Source organism: Eleutherodactylus coqui, chromosome 6, assembly GCF_035609145.1.
Source record: "Eleutherodactylus coqui strain aEleCoq1 chromosome 6, aEleCoq1.hap1, whole genome shotgun sequence".
In the NCBI taxonomy this organism is placed as follows: domain Eukaryota; kingdom Metazoa; phylum Chordata; class Amphibia; order Anura; family Eleutherodactylidae; genus Eleutherodactylus; species Eleutherodactylus coqui.
The window spans coordinates 63364034-63391502 of NC_089842.1; the positions used below are offsets into that span (position 1 = coordinate 63364034).

Consider the following 27469-nt stretch of genomic DNA (forward strand, 5'->3'; position numbering starts at 1 on the left):
ATATGTCAAGTGACCGCCTTCATTGCGAATTCACCATTTTCATTATACTACATTTCAGTAAGAGGATAGAAAAATATGTTATGGAAAAAGAAGTGGCGGCAGGATAATAGTTGGCATGCTAATAAGTTACAGTCAAAGCAATTATAATTGTTGGATGGCTAGAGGTGTGCCTAAAATCTGCATATTCCGCATCCCAAATCTGTGGAACTGTATCATTTATGACTCACACGGCTTAATCTAAACTATAATTATATCTGAGCGCTATCGCACACAATGAAGAGCAGCCTGCCTACCGCGCATCGCTGATCATTTATAATTGCCGCTATCAGCCTCGTCCGCACCGGTCATCTCCCGAACACGACACATTTCATTGTGAAAGGCTCCAACTATTTGAAAGTATATTGTTTTACCCCGAAGTCATAATGTACGCTTTATTCCCTTCCCAGAATAAAGCGCCCAGAGGTCACGGATGTAATGATCTCATTTGCAGGTCGCTTGCACACTCACAAAGCCCTGTCACTTCCACCTCTAAATCTTCGGCATGTCGGATATCGGAGGGAAGCTCTGCGACTGTAAAACTTTGTGCTAATGAAGTCACATTTTGCTGTCTCTGATTTTTCGAAAACTGAAGCTCTGTCAGAAGTTTCCCTAGAAACCATTATTAAGAGAGTCAAACTGTATTTCAATGGCAGTAATGAACCGTTTTTACATTTTAACGTATGTTAAAGGAGCGATAACTTTGAGGTCAGCGTGTTATAAAAGTAAAGTTTGCGAATTTCATTAAAATCAGGGCAGACATTTTTATGAACATTTACTTGTAATGCCATTGAAGGACTTTATAGGCAGCTGAGCTTTGTGTAAGGTCTATATTATGGGCATTGGGGGGCCATACTGGTAAGGTGCTACAGCACCTTGTATTAATGTAGTGGCAGGAATCTGTGCTCATTGACCTATTAGATGTAATGATTAGTATAGTACCTACCTTTCATGTTTCACGTTTAGTAACCTATATAAAATATTAGAAGCTGTCATTTTGTTTGCCACCTAGGCTTAGATTAAGGATGTAAACACTTTCAGCAAGTTATTTGCATTAAAGAGGTCCCTCTGCACTATGGATCACTTAGTTTTGTTTCTCCTAGGTATCCTTACAATAGGCCATCAATGGTAGCTCATTTGGGGTAAACCACAAATCTGTAGGGATCCTGGACAGTAAACCTTTGCAACCTACTATTGATGGACTATCCTGAATAGGTCATCAATAGAAGATTAGCGGGAGCTTGTTGCCTAGGACACTCGCCAATCAACTGTTTGCTGGGCTGATGGTTGAGTTGATTTCTGCAGAAAGCAGATTGGTCCATTCCCACTGCAGTGGTCAGACTTAGTATTATAGGCAAAGTTCCCATTGAAATGAATGGCCTGCAATACCAAGCTCAGCCACTGCAATGGGAATGGAGCTGTCTGCTTCCTGCAGTGATAACTCAGTGCATAAGTGCACCAACCAAGGAATAACTAATCAGTGGGGGTTCCTGGTCCACTATTGATGGCCTTACATAAGGATAGACGATCAATAGTTTACAGCTGGAGAGCCTCTTTAAACCTGGATTAAGACTTCAATTCTGAACCCCTTTAAGGATTAAAGCTTAAATTCAAGGACTATTGCACCTAAAAGTGGCTTTATAAGGTTAATTGTAGTGGTTTGGCTGAGATGTGAACTGTGTATCGTGCCATATCGAAAAAAATAAAATAAAATCTTTACAGTTTAAGGGGTTGTGCAACATGTAAAGTTAGCCCCATCCAAACAGGATAAGGAATAACTTTCTGATCAGTGGGGATTGACTGCTGAGATCCCTGAAATCCCACGAACAGGGGCCCCAAGGGTTCCCACATGAACGGTGCTGCTTCTGAGCGCGTGTACTGCTGATCCTTTAATTTCAATAGGACTGTGGGCGATAGTTGAGTACTTGAATTTGACTGCATGCTCGACCACTGCACTGCTCATGTAGGGACCTTTGCAGCCCACATTATTAAGATCAGAGGAGGTGCTAACACTTAGACCCCCACAGATCAGATATTTATCCCTTATCCTGTGGAAGCTTAATTTGGTGGAACAACCCCTTAGATGTACAAGCTGAGCCCAACTGCAAATTTAAAACCTTTATTTTTTAATATCCTATATATATATATATATATATATATATATATATATATATATATATATATATATATATATATATATATTCTATGCTGATGTATTTCTTATTATTTCTTTATCTTGGCTGGAGCTTTTTTTTTATACATATGCCATCCTCCATCACATATTTAAACAATAACATCCTGCCTACCTCCAGCCACCACTAGAGGGAGCTCAGAAGCTTACTGCATACTGTTTATGTACTAATCCTTTAGCTCAGTTCCCACTGCATGATAGTGTGCATTCAGTCTTTCTAGCCTGTGGTCCTGCTTCAGTTGCCAAAATCAGCATTTAGACAAATCCATGGATGCTACCTTAAATTTTAGTTAGTCAAATGACGATAAAAGATGCAAATGTTGGTCTCTGTTTGACCTGGTTTTCCTTCTCTTTATGTTTATTCTGAAAGGCAGAATAGCAGTTGACTACGCTAGTCTGTCCTCCAAAATAAACAGAATGGAAACCAGATCAAAAAGAGTCCAAAGTTAGCCTGTTTGGTCCTCGTTTTTGTGGTTCCATCCGGAATTCCATCTTATTACTTTTTTCAGTAATGCAGACAGAGTAACAGTGAAACAGCCTGCAGTAAGCTCCCGCTAGTTGCAGCTGCAGTCAGGTTGTTGTTTTATGTCTTTTATATGTTTGAAACTCAAAAAAATGAAGCTCTGGCCATTGTAAAGATATGTTGTAGTATATATAGGAATTAACCAGCATTGACTATTGGACCTAAAGACCAGCTAATGTTAGAACACAGACATTCACTTTAAAGCGAATATGTTGTGTATATTGCCCTATCTGCCACCATCATGTTATGGAGTGGGAGGCGCAGAGTAGATTCATATTAGTTTTATGGGAGATGATTCAGTAAAATGTATTGTATCCAAAACTCTGCTGACTTCGGGTTTATGAGTCCAGAGGGCCGTCCTATCATTGAATTATAGTTCTCACACAAGGCTGTCAGTCACTGATAGGACCGCCCACTGGACTCCTAATCCCAAAAAGAGCAGAGTTTTAAAGGAATGAAATGCAAGTTATAATGAATCTTCTGAACTATAAGGGATACGAGTAGGAGACTTTGTAGAACACTTAGATGGATGGGAGAAAACTTTTTGTTACTATAGTGGTCGCTGCCATCTTAAATTCTGACCAAGAAACTTCAATGGAAAGGGAGCTATGGGATACATCCTTTAAGGATATTCTTGATTGAAAGCCTCAGACACCTCACGTGAACTTCTGTTACTGATCATCAGGATGATCTCAATTCTGTTCTGAATTGTTATCCACATCTCCTGGTACCTGAAAAGACATAAATTAGTGTTATCCGTCTGATATAATTTAACATAACAACTTATTAATACTTGACATGACATAATCAAAAATGGTTTCAGATATTGAAAAAATGACTTCACGTATCAATTTTTGATGAAATTCTACTCTTAAATCATGTAGCCCATATTTCTTAGGCTGAATCGAAGATGACTTCCGCCAAGATGGCAGACAAGCGCCATCATAGTGCCAAAAAGTTTTCCCCACCCATCTAAGTGTTGTACAAAGTTTACTACTTACAAGTATACAAGTATACAAGTATCTCTTTTAGTTCAGAAGATATTTTGTGTGGTCCTGACTTTCAATCACCCTGTATATCAGTCTGTTCAGCTCTTTCTGTTCTATAACTTAATGCTGGCAGATTGGACTGCATGCATAACGTTACAGGTTCTCTTTAAGGCTTTGTTCACATCCGTGTTAGAGATCTGTTTGGAGGCTCCTGCAAGGTTCCGGAGCAAAATGCCAAACAATATAGTGTAGCCCAACAGCTGGGGTCCATTAAGTGCCATTCATTTCAATCATGGGATGATTCCGCATTCTGTTCTCCTGCTCCCATAGTAGAACAGAAAACCGAAAAGCCAACTGCTAGTATGAACAGAGCCTAAGGCCATGTTCACACCTGCGTTTGGGTGTCCCATTTTCCTTCTCCGTATTAGGAGCAGGATAGGGGAATTCCTTAGCTGAACGGATCCATCTTATGGAACCGACCGGCGACAAACAGACCCCGTTGACTTTAATTATGTCCATTTGGTCTTCGTTCAGCTGTTTGGCATTTTACGAGATGAAAAAGTCTTTCATGCAGAACTTTTTCTTTCAGCATTTTGTGCCAGATTGGCAATGGCCCCTCTGAACGAAGGTTACTAATGCAGATATGAACATAGCTTAACTCTACATACAGTGGCAATATATGAATATTCATCAGAACTCCTTGAGCGAAGGTGGACCACAGAAAACACTCCATCCACTGTTAGGAGCAGTTTACTGTTGGCTAATTAAGTCAGGAGCTTCACAAATAATCCGCGTGTGTTTTTGGAGACTTGTCTCAAGTAACTCATTAACTAATCAATCACATTGCTGCAGAGATTTGACCCATTGTCCTGGCATCGATTGTGTTTCTACAGGTTGCTTTTTTAGTAGGAGAGTGGCAAAGCAACTTTCAAATTAGTCCATGCTCCACGGGATTGCCTGCCTGATCTTATCAGCTTTAATTGTCCTTCGGTCAAGAACTTACTTTTAACAGAAAAATAGCTGAATAATTGAATATTCTTCCCTTTTCCCAGAACTTCAATTAAATGCTTACAACAGTCCTTTTAAAGACTGATGCGGAGTGTACGCTCCCCCCTCCCCTTGTCCGCGCAGAATAGATTGGATGTTTAACATGACCACACAATGATTAGATTAGAATAGGTATAGATTAGTAACATGGTGACCACACACGTAGGTACCAAAACATTGACAGGCCCGGATGACGCAGCTCCTGATTTATTAGATGCCCAGTCTTCTGCTCTTCGCATAATTCATTATGTGTGCCCACTTAAACAGAATAATAGAATATGGATTGGCAGATAAAATTTAGTGAAACCTACAATAGATTACTATGTGGTAGATCACCCAAAAGTTCAAAAATGGACCAAACAACCTTACGAAATGTGAATTGATAGATGGAGGGCATGCTAGGGAGTTCAGAGTTGACAGAAACATTGGTCCTTCAAGCACCTGGCTTGACCTCCATGTTGTTCACCATGTACAGTCGTTGAATGCACTGGAGTATTGCAGATCAGGCATCTTTATTGCATGCCAAACAAGTACTGCAAGCAAACATGATGTTATCTTGACTCCTAACGTCTTATGATAACTTAACTAGAATGTACTATGCTGTAAATCGAGTCATCACGGTGCGCCAGTAATGTTAATTCAGTGCAGTGGCGTTCTTCATTGAAAGGAGAGCCTTTCCCATGGATTTAAGACCAGGTGCAATATTCAAGAGAAACCAGTCAGCTATTAAAGGCGCTGATGAAATACCAGACTAGATCTTTTTTCTATTATTTACAAATTAAGAAAATCATCTACGCATTTCAAGTCCAGAAAGGAGTCTTCCTCAGGCTTGAGGAGGACTACATTTTGGGGTTGAAACGCGTTGCTTTTTTTAAAACCTATTTTTAAACACTAAAGAAGCCCTTCACTGTTGAAGCCCCCACCAATCCTGAAAATAGGCGTCCAGTGTACCCCTCTTCTCATCTCTGCAGGTTCCCTGCATCCACTGCAATGATGTGGAGACTGAAAGGAGTGACGGTAAAACAAGCTCGGTGTCGTTCCATTTATTTCAGCTGGGCTGACGGAAATAGTGGGGTGCAAGGAGTCGGCTTTCTCCCAAACTGCCCTTGAAGATGAATAGAGCAGCATTTTGCATGCGTGACCATTGCTCCATTAAGCCTCCTTCTCACTATGGGGGCTGCAATAAGCCTACAGTAAGGAGAAGAGGAAGACAAGGTAGCCCCGTTCTTGGGATTGGTGGTGGTCTCAGCAGTGAGTCCCCCGCCAATCAGACGTTTAGCACCAATCGGATAGATGTCAACTCTGGTAAACCCCTTTAACTTTTTTTTTTTACATCATCACAAATATAGGTTTATTAATAGAGATGAGCAAGCATACTCGCTAAGGACAATTACTCGAGCGAGCGTTGTCCTTCGCGAGTACCTGCCTGCTCGGAAGAAAGGATTCGGGTGCCGGCGGGGAGCGGCGGGGGAGACCAGGGGGGAACGGAAAGGAGATCTCTCTCCCTCTCATCCCCCACTCCCCCCTGCTCACTGCCGCAACTCACCTCTCACCCGCGCCGGCACCCGAATCTTTTCTTCCGAGCGGGCAGGTACTCGCTAAGGACAATCTTAATTCTCATACTTTACATACTACACTTTAGCTTGTGCTCTGCAACTATAAATCAGCTATTTTTTTTTACCATATTGAGTGAACTTCACAAGCGGTTAATAATCCGCCTCGACACGCCATTAAAATGACACTCTCCAGACAGCTCGTCTCTCACAGACTCCTCCGTTATACTCCTCCCTTCCTACCACCTCTCTATAATTAAATCTACCTGTACTCTCATCTATCTAATCTGATAACCACAGAAAGCTCTGCTCACACAGGTTTTTATCACAGACCTGAGTACAGATAATGATAATATCACTACATCTCATGTGACACGAGCCCAGCGGGGGTATATCTAGTCAGATGAAGAAGAGGGGGTGACACCTTGTCTATAAGAACAGGAAATTTCAGGATATGGGAGTCACCTGTAATATATAATATTTTCTCTTTGCAATGATCTGAGGGCCCAAGAGCCGTGTTTGTATGATATTGTCATTTCAGTAGCATCCCACAGGGTGCAACCTTAATTACTTGCAGTCAGCTCGAGATGAGATCAGAGACGCAGAACAGACACAGAACCTTTAACTCAATGTTCCATCACCATGGTGATCCCCATTATTGAGACCTAAGGGGGAGCCTCACCAGCTGACACCACGTTCATCACGTTCTGCACTTCTAAATCCTCTCCCTTCTAGTTAGATCCTAGTGATGAGTCATTTGGTATCACAACGACCTTTTCTTCCACTAGCTGCTGCAGCATCTAATTCATAACTATTCAGTTCAGAGGTCTCCTGGTTGAATCTGTCCTTCAAAAGTCTATATTGTTTCTTTTTTTTTCTGCCATTGCAAGAAAAGAGGAAAATGCTATAACGAACAATCACTTACACGACTTACAGCTATGTGCCATGTGAAGAACGGATACTTTTATGTGCCTGGCACAAGGGTCTTCTATTTCCGAGAAGGCTTATTATTTACATTTCATCTAACCTATCATTTTGACTATTCTCTTGGAAACTTTATAGCTTTCACGGGTCTAAAATAAGTCAAAAATAGTACTATAAAAGTACTATATTTAGATTGTTCAGTGTATTTGGGAATAACCTAGTTGGCACAATGGCTCATTGGTTTACATTATAATGAGGCTTCGGGGAGGAATCAAACCAAAGCAACATCTGCTTTACATTTGAAAGTTTGTTGAGATACTCCTACACTATCCAAGATCATGCCTACAGAAGCTTAAAGTGGCTTTGTACCTTCCTAGTTACTCATAGACATGTTGGTTCAGTTCTTTCTACTTCTCTTGTACTCCTAACTTTCTGTATGTTGCTTGCTCTGGGGTTGCCATGGATATTTGTGCACATAAATTTATAGGTGTTACCACAGCAACCTCAGAGCAAGCAAAATGCCTATGCTACCTCAGTGGTTAAAGGCAATGTATCATCTTTATTAATTACTTGTTAATACTAGATAGTAGAAATATATTCGATTTTCTAATGTGTTTTTATTTTCTGGTTGTAATTTTTTTTAATTCTATTATCTGTAAATTACTGTGGGGTGGCCATATCTAGTTTAAGGGGTTGTCTGAGATGATTTTTTTCCCCCTAAAACCAGTTTACCCATGCCATAAAATAATCAGTCAGATACTCTGCTCTCCACTCCTGGTCTCTCCTGTGACGTCACGTTTACAGTGGGCAGTAGCCTGTTTTCAGGACGTCAGAGGCTGCTGCAGCCAATAACAGAGTTCAGCTCTCCATCAATGGGAGCTGTCATTGGCTGCAGCAGCCTATGATGTATTGTACACAGACTGACTGCGGCGTGTAAACAAATAGCACGGAACATGCGGGAATGGTGGGTATATGGTAGTTTATTTCCTGGCAGGAAAAAGATGGTTTTAGGGAGAAAAACTTTCAGGACGACCCCTTTAATAGCATTAAGGTCTGGCCCACATGACCATGTTTGCATGCAGGCCGCGCACAGGTAGAACATGCCACAAATTTTTTCGCACAGTACTTTGCACGGCTTGCGTGAGTGACACAATTAAAGTCTATGGGATATTGTTATTGCATATTACGCGCACAAAAATTCCGCAGGTAATATGCAGTATACGGTCGTTTGAGCCCTGCCTTAGAGATATTCTGCTCTATGGCATGTGCAGGGAGGAGAAGGAGGTAGGCTGTGCTCACTTATAGTGAATTGTGTTTGGCTGTTTCTGTCAACTCCATTCAAATCCTATGGCATTGACAGAAACAGCCAAACACATCACCCCCCACTGATCTAGCGTTCATCACCTTTCCAGTGGGTAGATAATAAATGCATCCTCCCAGGATATTGCTTTAAACCTTTGTTCATTAAAGTGACCATCTAATCCCAGGACAAAATTTGGCAGGGAAGGGGGGAATTATAGCAACCTGTTTTTTTTTCCATTTTCCGAATAGTTTCACAGATCTATCTTTTTTGGGACCCTCAATGGTCTTCAAACATGGTTACGCATCTTCTTAGACTTCTCGATGCATACTGTGCATTAGTTGTCTAAGATATGACCTGCTGCTCTGGTTGGCGAGCGCAGCACATCTAAGCAGTACTGGCTAATTCGAAAGCAGTGTGCAGTGTCTGACTAGTGATGCAGCAAGTAGTCTAAGATGTGACGCGGCCATGTTGGAAGGCCATGGAGGGGCCCTAGGAAAAGATGGATCTGCAGCACTAAGCACATAGAAGATGACACCAGGTGATATAACTCCCCCTCCTCCAGTCACTGGACAAATATTGTTCCCACAGCATTGGATGGTTGGTTTAAAGGGAGTGTCTTACTTCTAGCTGTTTTGCTGCAGGAAGCAGACATCTCTGGACATTGCTTAGTGGCCCGGGGTAGTACTGCAGGTTGAGTTCCATTCACTTTAATCGGACTTGTGTTGCGGTAGGGGCAGGTGATACAGGAATCAGGGTACGATGTGGACACCTGACTTACAAAAATATATATTTTTTATTTTTAACAAACTTGGAGATGAAGTTTGCAGTACAAGCCAAGCAGTATAATGTTATTCAGAAACATTAGACAATCTAACTGACAATAACTAAGAATATGCTTTACTCTAACGTGAGTGCGTTATGGTAACAATCTTTTATAAATCACAAAGATCTGCAACACACTTCAACTATACAATATGTGGTAGTACCACAGAGCATTTCAACGCAGCAATGGCGATCACCCGCCAAAAGTAAGGCAATTGTTGTCCAATAACGTGTCCACAACTGGCAGATGAATATGTGTTCCTCTGGGGTCGGCTCAAGCTACTTTAACTTGCTTGCGTTTCAAATCACTACCCATGTGCACGTCCGGCCTTTTCCTAAGGACCCACCTCACTTACGTATCTCCAGTGTGTTTGGTGCTGTAATGTTTGGGACATGTCTTTGGACATCTGTTGGGGGTACCCTGATTCACAGATCTACAGAATCCTTTGTACCAGTTTCTGTAGCCCCTGCAGCGATGTTGGTTCTGGCATATTATGGAGCTGCACACCTCCAACCATGGCTGCCTCCTTTCTTGTGTCACTGCCCCTCTCTGACAGGCACAGATTCTCCAGGACACATCCTCCACAGCTCCCCAAGCCAACTCCTCACTCCTTTGGCAGCTCTCCCCACCGTTGCAATGAGGTATGTTTTAAGTCTCAGTACCACTGGAAACGCTCTCCAACGGGAAGTCAAGTACAACACTCCATGGAGAAATACTCTTTAGGTCGGATTTTGGAACCAGCAATCTCTTTCGAGTTGAATTTTAGAGCATATCTTTTAGCGTACATTCTCACAGAGAAAATACTGCAGTTCTTGATATGGAATTTACAGCTGCAGAAGTTCCGCAGCCTTTTTCACTACATGTGAACATACCCTTAGGCCGGCTTCACACGGCCGAGACGGCCGCGGAGCCCTTCACTGCGCCCCCCCCCCCCAGAGACCCCAATACTTACCTGCGGATCCGGCGTCCTACGTCCCGCAGGACGCTTTGGCGTGCATGCGCAATAGAGCGCGTCATGCGCCGTAGTGTCATGTGACACGCTGGCCGCGTCATATGACACGCCCACAGCGTCACACGACGCGCCGGCAGGGTCATATGACGCGGCTAACGGTAGGCGGGCAAGCGGTTTCACGCTATCTTCCGCTGTGCTATAGCGCAAGATAGCATGACGGGCGGCTTCCATTGACTGCAATGGAAGCCGTATGCGCGTACACCCGCGGCAAATAGAGCATGCCACGGGTGAGGTCGGGAGATTTCACGGTGCGGAATTCGGCGATGGAATTCCGCACCGTGAGCATTGAGCTATTAGGTTCAATCCGTCCGTGGGAAGGAGCCCCTAGACTTTGTTGATATGTCTACATGATTTACTATGATCTAGAAAAGAATATATGCATTGGGTCTGTTGGGTGATATAAGGCTTCACCTTTCTATGAGTGTAGTTTATTTGTGTTTGGACTGTCTGAATAGTAAGTAGTCAAATAACGGCATCAAAGAAGTGGATGGATGGAGGAAGCGGAGTTGATTAGGAGAACGCTTCCATTGTTGATAATGCTTCAGCTGAATGCTGTCATATATTTCCTATCTCGCCAAGTAAAATGCGATTAGAAAGAATAAACTTGGAAATATAAATGGCATTGAATTAAACCGTTTCCAACTTCTCGTATAAACCACTGTGTGCTAATAGAAAAATGCCTTTGTAATTGTACTTGGTAACACTTTCACCTCGCTATACAGTGGAGGACAGGAAGAAGTAGACTTTCATTAAAGTAGATAGAGACGAGTCACAAAAGGTGACCCAGCTCATAGTCATTTCTGCAAAATTACTTTTCTCTGAGCCATTTAAATCATTTTGATTTTCCAATTTGCTTCTTGCTCATAGTCTTTTACTGTTAAGGGGATTCTTGATCACTTAGCTAAAAATTCATATAGTCTTATCATTTACAGCGTGAGGCAGCTATCAATCACATATAGGAAAGTACAGTATGTATAGGGACATAAGGTCACTGTGGTTGCAAGGGAAATTAAAAAGATACTCACATTACTGGAAGATGACCATATGTGAAGAGCGGCTGTACGATCTATATATGTAATTACAGGCCTGCGTCTGGCAAGGAATGTTAATAGAATCACACTTGGCTCAAAGTTCTAAAATCAATGTATCTCTACAAGTAAAGCGTGAAAATGCAAGTTTGACTGGAGTAAAATTTCGTAACTTCTTAAATCTTATTGTAGTTCTAGAAACTGAGGTCTGTGGTGCTGTTTGGCAGTGACGTCCCTAAATAACTTACAAGAATGGAATAAAGTGGTTTCTTGTGATCTCCTGGCTCTGCAAGGTGAAAATATGTGCAGGGTTACGTCTCTGCAGGGCTTATTCTCAAAGGACAAAAATACATACAAAGTGAAGACATGATGAATGTGGATAAACTAAACGATGCACTTTATTGGGATAAATGCAGATAACACAAAATGGCATATAAGAAACATAATTATAGGGAATAAAGAAAAATTAACCCTGACCTCTCAGATAAGGAAAACCTTACTATAAAGTGGAGTGATCGCCCTGATGACGGCGGCCTCACGTCAGAAACCTTGAGTGACCCTGACTCTCTCTCTGGAGGACAATAGGAAATAGTGGCAAATATCACACACAATATAATAATAGACTTATCTTAACAGAGGTGCAGGGTGGAACCAGTTGCCACAGGTGAGACCAGAAACACCTTCGGACAGGACTCAGGAGTCGGAAAGGAATCTGTCTGGGTTCAGGAGTCGGACAGAACATCTGACTTGGGTCAGACAGAAGTCAGATCACAGATCAGACCAGCATGCATGCTCAAATCAGACTGGAGAATAACCGGCGCCCTCTGAGAGGAGGGACTAGAATAAATTTGTAGAGACAAACGGTGATTGGCTGGTTGGACCAATCAATGTACTAGAACACTTATAGAGAAGTGCTCAAGTCGATGCCTAGCACCAGGTAATGACAGCGAGAATACGCCGACAAGCAGGTCACTTGGGCTAGGGCTGATGCCACCACCTCGCCCCAGTCACACTCCACATCTGCAGCTGGCAAACCTTGATAATATGATTCTGACTTCCTCACCCTTGGACAAAGTCAAGGAATAAAGATAATGGATTAGCAGCTTGTTCGCCCCATGTGATAGATGCAAAAATGGTTAAAACAGCTGCTGTATGTTTGAGAATACTGACAAACAGCAACCTATCTCAGTTTCCCTGAAAATGTTTTACAGGGAGTGGAAGATCTGGCTTCAATCAGATCTGTAAATTGCGATATTAACTTGAGATGTACACTGCTCATAGGATCATTGCTGCTAATCCTTTGTAATTGGAATTTAATGGGATATAATTGGCAGATAGTTGAAATGAGGAGCTATTTGACATCTGAGAGAGTGAGCTCCAAATGACTGCAAATGTAGATAAGAATCTGCAGCCAGACCCTCCTGTAAATAAATGTACAGATATCGATACTGTTCATATTGGTTATGATATTTATGTCCCCGCTAGAATTTTTTCCGACATGATCCTACAATATTCTACAAAAAACATACAAATTTAGAACTCAGATGTGATAGTAATATCTTTTTTTTCTGTTTTCTTTTACAGCAGCTCTAGAAGTTACCATTGTTCCTGACCAAGGAGAAATAGGCCTTGGGGAATCCAAATTCTTCTTATGTCAAGGTAAATATCTTTGTAATCAATAGAATAATATGTTTAGAATCATATATATATATATATATATATATATATATATATATATATAGGAGTTTTGTAATAATAATTTGTGGTTGGCTCAGGAAGCCACAAGGAGCCAAATCTATCTTTCATGAATTGTACTGGAAGAGAGTCCAGCAATGCCAGTCTGCTGCCGTTAAGGCCACATACCATGTTCCTAAAAGGGGCATAGATCATAGAAACTGGAAAATATTTTAATCTTACTGCTGTTATTCTGCATATACAGTCCACATCTTGCTACCTGATTCCAAAAAGAATGCCATAGAGTTGGACAAACATAGACTAGGTACATGAAAAACCCCAGTTATGATGAAAATGTCAACAGTTTTAGCAGGCACAAGTGATTTTTTTCAGGTTTGGATAATTAACTACATTTTATCCTACACTGATGACAATTCAGGGAAAACTTTTTGCCCGTTCTAGACAAAAGCGTCACTTTCAGTATTTTTGCTCTTTCTCTGGACCATCTAGGGTTAAGATTTTTTTTTAAAATAATGTATAAATTTGTCTTTTCTTCCTATTTGTTACGGTCTTTTCCTCTAACCTCCCCCCTCTTTCCCTGGTTGAACTAATTTCACTGACCTACCTCGTTTTGCTTTTTCTTGCCCCACAGTAATCGGTGAACCATCTGAGATCTACTGGGAATCTCCAACCGGTGAAAGATTAACCAACCAACAGCAGATTTCAGTAATGAAGAGTGATGACTATTCATCAACACTTACCATATACAATGCCAGCATTCAAGATGCCGGGACTTACAAATGCATCGCCTCCAGCCCTGCAGAAGGACGATCGGAAAGCACCGTCACGCTCCAGATTTATCGTAAGTTTTCCTGTCGATGTAATAACAAGTGGACCAATGTACTGTAGACTGTGGATGTATTTGGGAGAAATATAGTAACTGCCATTAATCGTATTATGTTATGTTATGTAGTATGAGAAGATGTAGATTAATTGGGTACTGTAAATCGACATTTCTGCCTACCAACAGCCAGCCAAGTTTCCTTATATGTACTGTATTGAGGATCACTCACAACCCCTTTAAAGGGTTGTCCTGTTGTAAACTAATGATCTATGCTCAGGACAGACCATCAATTGTAGATCAGCAAGGGTTCGTTGCCCAAGTCCCCTACTGTTCAGCTTTTCATCAGGTCAATGTACTCATGCACTGAGCTGATTTCTGTAGGAAGCAGACAACTCTGTTTCCATTGCAGTGGTTGGCTTGGTATTGCAGGCCAAGTTCCTAGTGAAATGAATGAGAATGTAGCCCGCAATACCAAGGTGGGCCACTGAAGTTGGAACTGAGCTGTCTGCTTCCTGCACACATCAGCCGCTTGCACAAGCCTATAGATCAATTGTTTGGTAAAGGGCTATTGTCGATGGATCCCGACTGATCTGCTGACAATAGGCCATGATTACTTTACAGCTGGACATCCCCTTTAGTAGGAGAGCTACCTCTGTTATCAGTTGAATACTACATGTCTAGCCCCCATAGGTTTATGCGAGCTGTTTTTGCTAGAATAAATTGCCGTTGCTGTATGGACATTGGGTATTACATTGAGATTAATAGCTGTCCATGGAATACATGGATGCCTAACTCAGTCAGAGCTTGCTAGTATTTATTTTGTCATTACAACAAAACCCCGTCTACCTGCTCGATCTGGCTTAAAGTAAAAAAAGAGGGCATACTCGCCTGTTCTGGAGCCCCGAGAAGTAGCTCAGAGCCGTCACCAGTATCAGCGGCGACTTCCAAGTAGATAGCCCGGCAGAAGTCAGGTGTCGTCTGCGGCCAATCAGAGCCCGCAGTGTCACCATACATGTTTACCAGGAGCATGTACGGTGACGTATGTATAGTTATGCTGCGGCCTCTAATTGGCAACTGAATGCTGAAGGGCCGTCAACGTGGAAGTCAATGCAGATACTAGCGACGGCTCTTGGCTGCGTCCCGGGGCTCCAGGACAGGCGAGTATGCTTTCTTTTTTTTACTTTAGGCCGGGCAGAGCAGGTGGACGGGGTTTTGTTAGAATGACAAAACCCCTTTAAGTCTGGTTCATAGAGGGGAAATTGAGAGCATGGGAACCCCCTCTATGATGTCTAAGTGCCCTAATAGAAATCAACTTGAGAGAAGAAGATGGAAGTTAAAAAGTGCCCCGGACAGGAAACTTCAGATAATCAGAAATCGTCATTATTTGGAAACGTGTTTCAGTGCCAAATCAGCACCTTCACCTGGCCATTAACAACAAGTAAAGAATAACAAGGATATTCAAAAGTCATGGGTAAGGTGGCGAGTGACATCACTGAAATCATGTAGTATAATCACATGCCAGAGAAAATCACACATATCAAGACAAAGTATCAGCGGTACTAATAGAGCCGGTTCAAAAAAATAGTAAGAGTCAACATTCAAGTAAACAGAATACGAGATATACAATGTAAATAAGAAGATCCAATGTAAATGAAACACATTTAAATGTTGCTAATGTGATAATTACTAGTAAAGTCACTCGATAAATTGCTAGAGGACAGAGGCATATAATTAAAAACATGTGATTCACCACAACACTTATATATCTAAGAGGAATGAATAAGTAATTAAAATAAACCAATATCGGGGTAGGATAGTACTAGAGGACAAGAATAAACCACTGGCCGATAATAGAAGCCTCCATCGTATACATAAAAGAGGATGAGATCAAGAATACTCTGAAAATAATAGTAACAATAACTAATAATAACAGATTAGTATTTCCGTAGTATTTTTGATCTCATTTTCTTTTACGTATAAGACAGAAGGTTCTAGAATTACCGGCCAGTGCTTTATATTTGTCTCCCAGTACTATCCTGTCCCGATATTGGTTTATCTTAATTATGTAATTAATTATTTATTTATTCCTTTTAGGTATATAAAAGTTGCAATGAATTACATATTTTGAATTATAAATGTTTGTCCTCTAGCAATTTTACTAACTACCTCATTAGCAACATTTAACTGTGCTTCATTTACGTCGGATCTTCTTATTTACATGTTTTATTTACAATGTATATCTCTTATTTTGTTTATTTGAGTATTGAGTCTTATGTTTTTTTTTGGCTGGCTCTATTAGTACCACTGATAATCTGTAACATGATTTTTGCCGGCATATGATTATGTCATATGACTTAAGTGATGTCACCCGCTGCCTTACCCATGACTTTTTAATATCCTTGCTCTTTACTTGTTAATGGCCATATGAGGGTGCAAATTTGGCACTGAAATGCGTTGCAAAATAAAGATGATTTCTGATGATTTAAAGGGGTTGTCCCGCGCCGAAACGGGTTTTTTTTTTTTCAATAGCCCCCCCATTCGGCGCAAGACAAACCCGATGCAGGGGTTTAAAAAAAAAACAAAACGGATAGTACTTACCCGAATCCCCGCGCTCCGGTGACTTCTTACTTACCTTGCGAAGATGGCCACTGGAATTTTCACCCTCGGTGGACCGCAGGTCTTCTGTGCGGTCCATTGCCGATTCCAGCCTCCTGATTGGCTGGAATCAGCACACGTGACGGGGCGGAGCTACGAGGAGCAGCTCTCTGGCACGAGCGGCCCCATTCAGAAGGGAGAAAATTAGATGGCACCATGGAGACGAGGACGCTAGCAACGGAGAAGGTAAGTGAATAACTTCTGTATGGCTCATAATTAATGCACAATGTACATTACAAAGTGCATTAATATGGCCATACAGAAGTGTATACCCCAACTTTGTTTCGCGGGACAACCCCTTTAAGGTCTCTGGTCCAGTGGCCGTTCATCCCCCATCTTCTTCTCTGTAGCTGATTTCTCTTCATACAGAGGCTTCTGTTGTCCTATTTAGAGAGGCTGCTGCTATTCTGATAGGCTGATAGGCACAACCCTATCGAGTACCAATATTCCTATCATCCTGCTGCTTCTTTTTGGTAGACCCATGTTTCTACACCATGAAGCACTAGTTGTTTTTTTTGTTTGTTTTTTAAATTTCAATTGAGTCCCCGATTGGATACATGGATTGGGATTTCCTGGTAAAACGATGCCTTTTAAAGGGTTGTCCCATGAAGGCATCCAAACAATAGGGGGTAACTTGCTGAGTGTGGAAGATCCAACTGCTGGGACCTCCTCACCAATCCCAAGAACGGGGGTTGGTTGCAGCCAGGAGTGGCAATAGCACATGCGTGCTGCTATTTCATTAATTTCTTTGGGAATGTTGAAGCACTTGAACTCAACTACTTCCGTCAGTCCTGTTGAAATTAATGAACGATGACTCTGTTCATTCCTGAACACATTGAACCCCTGTTTTTTTAAGATTGGTTTGGGGTCCCAGCGGTTAGATCCCCACCGATCAGCAGGATATACTCTATCCTGTGGATATGGGATAACTTGCTTTTGTTGGCCAACCCCTTTAAGGCATTCTGGTTTTAGTGCAGCTATGCCTGCTGGAAACTCTAAAAATCACATTACCTGTTGATATCAATGCACGTTCACTGTCATGCAAGAACACCCCTGGTGCCTCAGAACAAGGGTCTGCCCTGCGCTTATTTAATGTACTATTGTGCCACGACTGTGTCGTTTTATGTTTTTAAAGCGAACGCATGTGCAATTACGCCATATGGTGCATATGGACCCCGCAGGTCACATCAGCTACCTCAGCCCTTAGAAATGATGTCTGAGCAGGTTCCTGACACAAGTCTCAATCGATCCTGATTTTTTCTTTTCCCCAACAGAGAAGCTGACCTTTAAGAACGCACCGACCCCGCAGGAGTTCACAGAAGGGACAGATGCTGTTATCATTTGCGACGTCTCCAGCTCCATGCCCTCGATCATTACCTGGAAGCACAAAGGCAGAGATGTTCATTTCAAGAAGGATGGTAAGAAATATATAACAGTATATATGCAGTATATAATATTATATCATGTATGACATATGTAATATAATCATATTACAGTATATACCCTTTACTATGTCTAGAGATATTACCACAACGTCTTTCAACTTCTCCCAAGTTCACCTGGAAAAAAAGGCTTAGCTATAACTTCTCCTACAACCTGGTGATAATTAAGGGAAGCTATTGCTCCTGTAGTCTACCAGACAGTGGAGAAAAGTACAATAAGCTGGTTTGGGTCTAAGAATAATTTAGAGCAAACTTTTTTTTTGCTTATGAGATATATTTACACTGGATGGCCACTTTAGTAGACACCCATATCTAGTAGTACTTTGGAACTCCTTTGGCCTTCACATCCGCAGGTGTCATCATGTTGTCCATCTCAGGTGTCAGTGGACCCAGGTGTGCCAAGAAAACATCCCTACCTCCATTATTCCACTTTGTTACTTGAAAGCAAGGGTTCATCGATTCATGCTGCTGGAGTCAAATTCTGACCCTCCCCCCAGTATGGTGCAGCGGAAATCTGGATTCATCTGATTAGGCAATGTTTTTCCACTGCCCAATGACACTTTATTTGCGCTCTTTTTCCCACTGGAGTCTTATCTTTCTGTTTCTCGGAGACATCAAGCTTGCCATCTGCTGTTATAGCCAACTTGTGCTAAAGAATGATGAGTTGTGCATTTGGTCGCACTAGTTTGAGCACTAGTGTTGTGTTTAGCTGCAATTTGCTTGACTGTGCACAACCTGTTCGCCAAAATAATTCTTGACAGCCTCTTCTGACCCCTTTGATGGATGAGTTTAATCCCCTTTGGTTGGACTTTTCACCAATCCCACCATTATTGGTATACTCTCTACACCATTGCACGAGGAAAGCCTACAAGGTTAACTGCGAAATCCTACCCCTGGGTAGTCTAGCACCAATCACCAGGCCTCTTTGGAAGTTGCTTTAATGACTCGGTTTTCCCATTGTAATGTGGATTCACACCAAAACTGATTTTTTTTCTGCACTCCAGGGTCACATTGGGTTTAGTGGGGAAATTCATTGTAAGGTTGCACCATTCCCATCCTTGACTTTGGGCAAACGGAGGCACTTTTACCTTATCAATATTCATCTTCTCCGTTGAACCCTATTGGAGGGAGTTGATTTTTCCAATCTCTAGGGATATCATGGAAAGCTGCAAGAGAAGACATTTGTCTAATGTTTTCTTGGCTAAAAAGATAACTTGTGAAGTCTTTGAAGTAGTATTTCCTCACGGTTTTCATTTATTTCCTCCACAGTCCGCTTTGTTATGCTATCCAATAATTATCTACAAATCCGAGGCATTAAGAGAACAGATGAAGGTACTTACCGATGTGAGGGCCGGATCCTAGCACGAGGAGAGATAAACTACAAGGATATTCAAGTCATAGTGAATGGTGAGAACTATTTATAAAAAATGCTCTAGAAAGTTCCAGTAACCCTCTTCTGTATCACAAAGGTACAAGACAGTTTATACTCGTAATTGGCAAGCTAATATTTAAACAGGCTCTGCCAGCTACTTTTAGCTCTATAAGATAAGCTTACAGGCTAAAAGTAGGTGACCCGCTGAGACCAAGGATGTAAGTGTTATCAATTCTGACAGTAGCATTTAAATGCTCCGATCGGCGTTCAGGGACTCTGAAAGGCCCCCTCGTAATGAGATCACAAGGTGTAGCTGGGTTGCCATGGCAGCCTGGAGCCTTCTGAAATCCCCCAGGGCTGCCATATATTATGTACTGTGGTCTGTCTTAATACAATGCTGGCAGAAATACCATATACTGCAGTACTGAAGTATTGCAGTAAATGGTATAAGTGTGAGAGGGTGAGACAGCCTCCAATATGTGTACATTGTTCTTGTTACTGTAAATAGTCCACTACTGTGTGTTTTACTATTGGTCCACAAGAGGTCGCTGTTCTGCAGAAAAGATTATGGTCAAGCTGTGAGGTGACAGGACCATGGTAGCCTGTGATTGGAGCACCCGTTGCCTGGTTACAGCGTGCACATGGGAGGAGAGAAAATTAAAAGCGTGCGTACACTGTTAGGGGACAGTTGGTCGAAAGAGCGATCTGAGTGGAGCTACGGAAGAGGGAAGGAAGTCGTATCCTGAAGGGATCGGAGCTACAGCGGATTCAGATGCCCGCTGGATGGGAGAAGACTTGCTGCCGGGGATGTTGCTGAACAACCGGAGCGAGACTGGATATTGTGTGGACAATACTGGATGTCGGTGGGGAAGTGAGTAACGGCTCTCTGAGGTACCGCACACTTTTCTGGAGGAGCCCCTCATCCGTCTAGACTTTTTGGCTGATCTAACAGCAGACCGGTCTACGTGCACGCAAGACACCATATTTTGGCGCCAAGTTACTTGAGACTGCATTTTGGCCTGTAGTTAGATTAGGTAGGGTTATGGACCGTGTCAGGCCACACTTCAGCCATCAGTAAGAAGCTTCTGGAGAACATTCACCTGGCTATAGAGCCGCTGTTCTTTATACATGTCCCTTATTGTATTGGTCTGGGGGGATAGAGTCAGTGTGGGTAAGTTTGTAAGCTGTTGTGCTGCACCGCCGGTACTCAGATCACTCTCCCTTTCCTTTGTTCTTTAGTAGCGGTACTAATAGGTAACAAGGGGCAGGATTATTTAGGCCTGCCCGTTAGGTAAAAGCATAGTCTATTATAGCAGCGCCCTTTGGGGAGTACAGCGCTGTACAGCACAAGGGCCTCAGCCATCTGGCTAAGTGTATGTGAGTTTTGCTGGGTTACCCATTGTTTGTGGTCACGTGGGCCACAGGGCTTTAGTAAAATTCGGTTTGCCCCTGAACTGGTGTCAGAGACGTTTTTCTTGTTTGTGACTTCGCTGTATCCTGGGGAGCCCACCCCGGTACACGGCTTACAACTTGGCGTAGTCAGCAGGATACAGCGACCGTTATGGACGGGAACACGGCGGAAATTAATCCAGTGGCGCCGGCCCAGGGTTCAGCTCAGGGTGCCCCAGCACTGCCATTACAGCCCGCGCCTGTCACTTTAGCCCAGGTAGGATACTTGTCAGTTGGGGCATTAATGCAGCAACTGCCCAAATTCAACGGGAAAAACATGACGTTGCAGGACTGGGCCGAAAGGGTGCGAAGCGTGGTTAAAATGTGCAACCTGACCCCTGATGTGCGTGCGGAAATAGCATTGGGGGCCTTAGAGGGAGACGTAAGACGGACTGTAATGGTGCGGCCCGAGTCAGAGAGGGACACCTTAGACAAAATATTGTCCCTGCTTGAAAGAGCTCAAGGGGGACGCACCAAGGTAGCACAATTGCGAAGCCAGTTCTTCAATCGGTCACAACGGGAGGACGAGACTTTGCTGCAATATTCTAACGCCCTACTGGAGATATTGAATGAAGTGCAGCGGCGGGACCCAGAGGCTATGGGAGCCTTCCGGGGGGTGGACCGGCTATTACGCGACCAGTTCATAATAGGGTTATCCAATAAGTTCTTGCAGGACCAGATGCAAGAGATAGCCTGGGTGACGCCTGAACTGACGTTCTACCAGGTTTACCTGGCTGCAGTAGAGAGGGAAGAGGAGCCGATGCCTGTGGCTGTGAAAGCAGTAAGTAGCACCGGAGTGACCAGAGGTCGATCGGGTCCGGAAGACTCGGAGTCCCTGAAGGATATAGTCCAGGCCCTGCGGACAGAGTTGAGGGAACTCCGAGTAGTAGTGTCTCAGATGATAGCGGGGTCACCTCAGGCTTCAAAAATGGTCCCACCACCCCACCTGGCTCCATCAAGGATAAGCCAGGTGCGTGGACCCACCAACAGAGGTCCTTCTAGTGTTCGGAGATCGCGGGGACCTCTCTGCTGGTACTGCCAACAGTATGGCCATATCGCCAGAGAGTGCCCGATGCAGGTGGAGCCCGAGCCGCCGTTAAACTCCCGACCGTCACAGTAACAGGGCGAACTGCGGCGGTTCATCAAGGTCTAAGTCCTGTACGTGATGATCGCGATCTGTATGCTAACAGCCCTGTTATGGAAGCGGAGATGGAAGGCAAGAAAGTACGCTGCCTAGTTGATACTGGGTCGGAGTGCACCCTGATGCCTCTGGAGTTCTTTGAGAGACACTTCGGCCACATGATAGAGCCGGAAGATGGGAATGTCATCAGATTGACGGCTGCAAATAACGTGGAGATGAATGTACGAGGTATAGTCTGGATGCGGGTCCGCCTATTTGGGCAGGATATTGGCAGGAAGGGGGTCGTACTGGTGGTTCACCCCTCGAGGAAAGGGTTCGATGTAATGCTGGGAATGAACGTGCTGAGAGACCTAGACCAACATCTTTATGCCAAGGAAGGGCCTAAATACTGGCAGCGGGCCACCTCACATCGGCCGAAGGTTTTGCAGCATATGGTGAGGAGCTACAGTCTGCAAAAGAGCATGTCCGATAAGGCTATTGGGCGCGTGAAGGTACCACTGAGGGCCCCGATGAAGATCCCTCCACGACGGGAACAAATCTTGATGCTGCCGGTAGGAGCTGGGAGGAAGCTGAATGGGCTGGAGGTTTTAATTGAGCCCGCCCCCCAAGGGGAAAGGTCAGCCCGTCCCCTGGTAGCTCGGGCTCTTGCCACTGTTAAGGATGGATGTGTGCCAGTACGCTGCATCAATGTTTCGGACAGTGAGTTGACTGTTCCTGGAAATACCCTGTTGGCCGAAGTTTATGTGTCTGAGGGGGACATCCTTCGGCGGAGAGGCTTCATACTACAGCCAGATAGAAGGTCAGCCTGGACCTTTGCAGTAGAGATCAAGCAAAAAGAGGCCCCGACGTCCGAGTGGAACGGTCGAGTGATTATGGCCCTGATGGGGGTGGATCTCCGGGCCCTGACTCCGGGGCAACAGACGCTTCTGGAGGAGACTCTGTGGGAATTCCAGAAGGCATTCTCAAGGCATGATGAGGACTTCGGGTGTGCTTCTGGTATCGAACACGAAATCCCTACCGGCGATGCCACGCCAATCAGGGAGTGGTACAGACAGATCCCACCCAAGATTTACCAGGAAGTGAAAGAGATGGTGGCCAGCATGTTGGAAACCCGGCTGATACAGGAGAGTCAGAGCCCTTGGGCTGCCCCAGTGGTCCTGGTGCGGAAGAAAGACGGGGGTCTTCGGTTCTGTGTAGACTACTGGAAGCTAAATGCACAGACCATTCGGGATGCCTACCCTGTTCTGCGGATTGAAGAGTCGCTGTCCTCCCTAGGTCATGCCAAGTTCTTTTCAACTCTCGACCTGGCCAGCGGGTATTGGCAAGTGCCCATGGCTGAAAAGGACAAGGCGAAAACAGCCTTCATCCTACCCATGGGACTCTATGAGTTTAACAGGATGCCGTTCGGCCTGACTAATGCCCCGGGGACATTTCAGCGGCTGATGGAGCATTGTCTGGGCGACCTCAACTTTGAGTCGGTATTGATCTACTTGGACGATGTGGTAGTGTTTGGGACCTCCTTTGAAGACCATCTTCAGAAGCTGCGACAGGTCCTAGGATGGCTGCGAGACCATGGGCTTAAAGTCAAGCCCAAAAAGTGCCAACTCTTCAAGCAGCAGATAGAGTACCTTGGGCATGTGGTTACCCCAGAGGGGGTGCAGCTGACTACCAGTAAGGTGGAGGCCGTCCAACAGTGGCCCCAACCAAAGACCCTATGGGAGGTGCAGGCTTTTCTGGGATTGGCCGGGTATTACCGAAGGTTCATACCCAAGTTTGCTCACCTGGCTAGTCCGCTAAATGAGCTGCTGAAAGGCACGGCTGGAGGACCCAAGAATCGCCCCATTGAGTGGGGGTCACGGCAACAAGAGGCTTTCGAGGCAATAAAGAAGGTTCTAACCAGTGCCCCGATCCTGGCTTATGCACGGTTTGACACCCCGTTCTTATTGTACACTGACGGAAGCCTCCATGGTCTGGGGGCCGTGCTGTCTCAAATTCAAGACGGACGTGAAAGAGTGATTGCTTATGGCAGCCGGTCTTTAAGGGAGTCGGAGCGCAATCCCGACAACTATAGCTCTTTTAAGTTGGAACTTTTGGCACTGGTGTGGACCATGACCGAAAAGTTTGCAGAGTACCTGACGGGTGCTGAAGTGACTGTGATGACGGACAATAACCAGTTAGCGCACTTGGAGAACGCCAAGCTAGGGGCTCTTGAACAGAGATGGATGGCTCGCCTCTCAAAGTACCAATATCGTATCCGGTTCCGGTCGGGGAGAGAAAATGGCAATGCGGATGCGCTTTCCCGAGTTCCCGTAGGATTGCCGACCCAGAGTGGTGATGAGCAGCTAGAGGACATCGAAATCCCGGATCTTGGCAGGGCGCCCACTTTCCAGAACATAACACATTCAAGTGGGGTGGCTTCGGGAATGCCGATGGTGTTGGGAAAGACGTTAGCAGATTGTACAGCGCTGTACAGCACAAGGGCCTCAGCCATCTGGCTGAGTGTATGTGAGTTTTGTTCGGTTACCCATTGTTTGTGGTCACGTGGGCCACAGGGCTTTAGTAAAATTCGGTTTGCCCCTGAACTGGTGTCAGAGACGTTTTTCTTGTTTGTGACTTCGCTGTATCCTGGGGAGCCCACCCCGGTACACGGCTTACATAAGCAATCAAACTATCGCAAGTTCAAATCCTCTAGTTGGACCCAAAAAAAATGAAAAAAGTGAATTTGTTTTTTACTATTGTAAAAAATAAAGAATGCTAAAAGTTAAAGCAAGAACCTTTACTGCATTTATAACAAGAATATCAAGTTATCAAGTTATGGTAGTCAGAAGATGGTGGCAGAACATAATTTTATTGTCAAAGATATCTCGTTTTTAAAAGTAGTACTGCAAAAAAATAAATAAATCTAGTATTGAATAAAATGATGTGATTTTTGTTGCGTTATGTATGTCATAAAAACAAGACCCACAAAGATGGTGAAATGGCATTTTTTTCCATTTCAGTTGACTTTGAAATGTTTAAACAATTTTCAGTACATTATATGGGACATTAAATAGCAGTAGAAAATACAAGTCATCCCACAAAAGAAAAAGAAAAATAAAACAACAAAAAAAATGGCTGAGTCATTAGGGGGCTCATGCTATATATTATTAGAAATGCTCCTTAAGTGGTTGTCCGAATTATGAAAGGGGTTCTCTATGGTGTAAAATAACAAAACAGCTGATACCCACTGCTGCCCTACTCATCCTTGGGTCATTCCATGTCAGTTCAACCAACGCTCCCAGTCGACCATCTAAGATTTCAATGAAACTTTGCACAAAGATAGACCCTGACCCTAAACTAAGATAGCCAGAATATTAGGCTTCAAAGTGCTTCAAAGTGCTTAGCACTCTATCCATATTGGATACTAAGATTATCTAAGGCTAGCATTTGTGTAATAAATAACTAGTTATGTGATCAAAAATTGCATGGCGAGTTCAGGTGAGCCACAAGCTTTGGCTTAAGATGGTCAGAATATCAATATTAGTATCCAATATGGATAGAGTGCTAAATAAGCCCAGTGATCACTGTAATATACCACAATCATTATGCAACACTCAATGATATTCTGACCATCTTAGGCCAAAGCTTGTGGCTCACCTGAACTCGCCATGCAATTTTTGATCACATAAGTTTCTTGAGCACAAAAAGTTGTCTCATTCCAAAAACAATTTACCTTCTCATGATTTCTAAACTAATTATACATCCATGCAAAACTTACACTTATTTTATTATTTGACCTCCGCGAGTGCATAGGACCTTCACAGGCATTGATATTTTCCCATCTAGAAGGTCTGGGAACAAAATGAAAAACATTGAATCTTGTAGAGCAAAAAATTCTCTTCCAAATAGAACAAAAATTAAAAAAAATGGAGTACATTCCGATTTTCACCTTTGAAAAAGGGAAAAATTTGCAAAAAAGTGTTTTTTGCCATTTTTGACTCCTTGTATCTTAAGAGCTATGCATCCTTTTGGGTCCATAATGTGAATAATGAGAAACATTTCTATGGAGTACACATTGATACATTCAGAGCTGAGTTGGATTGCACTGATTATGAGTTATTACTGCTTAAAATAGGAGTCTTATTTTGCGCGATAGAATTTTTCAGCTACTTTGACATGCAATGGTGGCAGAATGATGATAAGAGTGGCAGTCTGAGGAGCTTAGCTGGATTCAGCACCAAAAGTTCTCCTAGTGTGTGAAGTTTCATTGCTCTGGAGTCATCGGAACTGGCTTGGCAATGGATTGAAATCGCCACTTTTTTCAGGTTGCGCGCTGTAATCACATGACAACCCCCTAGATTAAGACCTGTAGCTCGTGAACCAAAGCACTTTGAAGCCTAATTTTCTGGCTATCTTAGTTTAGGGTCAGGGTCTATCTTTGTGCAAAGTTTCATTGAAATCTGAGATGGTCGACTGGGAGCGTTGGTTGAACTGACATGGAATAACCCCCTTGCTTCTGGGTCTCTCTGCTAACATCATTGGCCTGAGCAGCCAATGACAGCGCTCAGCATTTATCACTGAGTGCTGTCATTGGCTGTGGTGGCAGGTTTATGGGACGTCACAGGCTGACTAAAGTCCTCAAAACAACAACACAGCAGAGACCAGAGCTGGCGGGGAAGAATAGAAGGGGGGCAAGCGGGGAACGGTGAATATCAGCTGTTTTCTTATTTTACAGCATGAAGGACCCCTTTCATAACTCAGACAACCCCTTTAAAATGTTCCTTTTACCAAATCTTACTTGTATAATATTCCTTCATATAAGCTTCTCAAAAGGGTTGTTTCATAAAGGCAACCTCTTATCGTCTACTCCGTCAAGGCATATAGAATTCATAGAGGAGGTTGCCCCATTCGAGAACCCTCTTGAATAGTCTAGGCAGAGAGATACTTACAAAAAGCGACCTTGGCTCTGGCAGACCTAGTCACCCGTGTGCTACAGGCTCATAAATTTATTTGAATAGGCGGTATATAATGCAAGGTGTAATACTACAAATATCATGGTAGAAGTAAATTTCACTAGCAATAGCAGCTGCTAGACTTTGATAAGAGAAGCGGGGACTGCTGTGATGCTTTTCTATAGCTTCTTATTTCATACCTTTTATGACTGCTGAAAAGAAAGGACAGCAGTACCGTAGTTGGATCATCCATGTTTCTTTGGTTAAACCCAACACATTAATTGTATTAAACACATCTAAATCATGAACCCTCTTGTCTATCCCTCTTCTCTACAGTTCCTCCAACTGTGCGGGCCCGACAACTCACCGTCAATGCCACAGCCAGCATGGGGGAGTCGGTGACTGTAAGCTGCGAAGCCGATGGATTTCCTGAGCCTGAAATTAGCTGGACAAAGTAAGTGATGGCGGAATGTAAATTACTGTACATAATAATGGCATATGCCAGGAAGCTCATACAAAGGCGAAAGTGACT

At 43.4% G+C, this 27469-nt stretch overlaps 1 protein-coding gene across 5 annotated transcripts in view; it reads left to right on the forward strand.

Annotated features, from left to right (window-relative positions):
* The window catches only part of NCAM1 (neural cell adhesion molecule 1), a 324148-nt gene that overhangs the window by 184907 nt on the left and 111772 nt on the right, over nt 1–27469 (forward strand). For all 5 annotated transcript variants that reach the window (XM_066606907.1, XM_066606909.1, XM_066606908.1 and 2 more), the window contains exons 2-6: nt 13014–13088; nt 13756–13965; nt 17877–18020; nt 19314–19451; nt 27274–27391. In XM_066606907.1, the coding sequence (XP_066463004.1) occupies nt 13014–13088; nt 13756–13965; nt 17877–18020; nt 19314–19451; nt 27274–27391 (685 nt within the window). The remainder of the gene's footprint in view (nt 1–13013; nt 13089–13755; nt 13966–17876; nt 18021–19313; nt 19452–27273; nt 27392–27469) is intronic.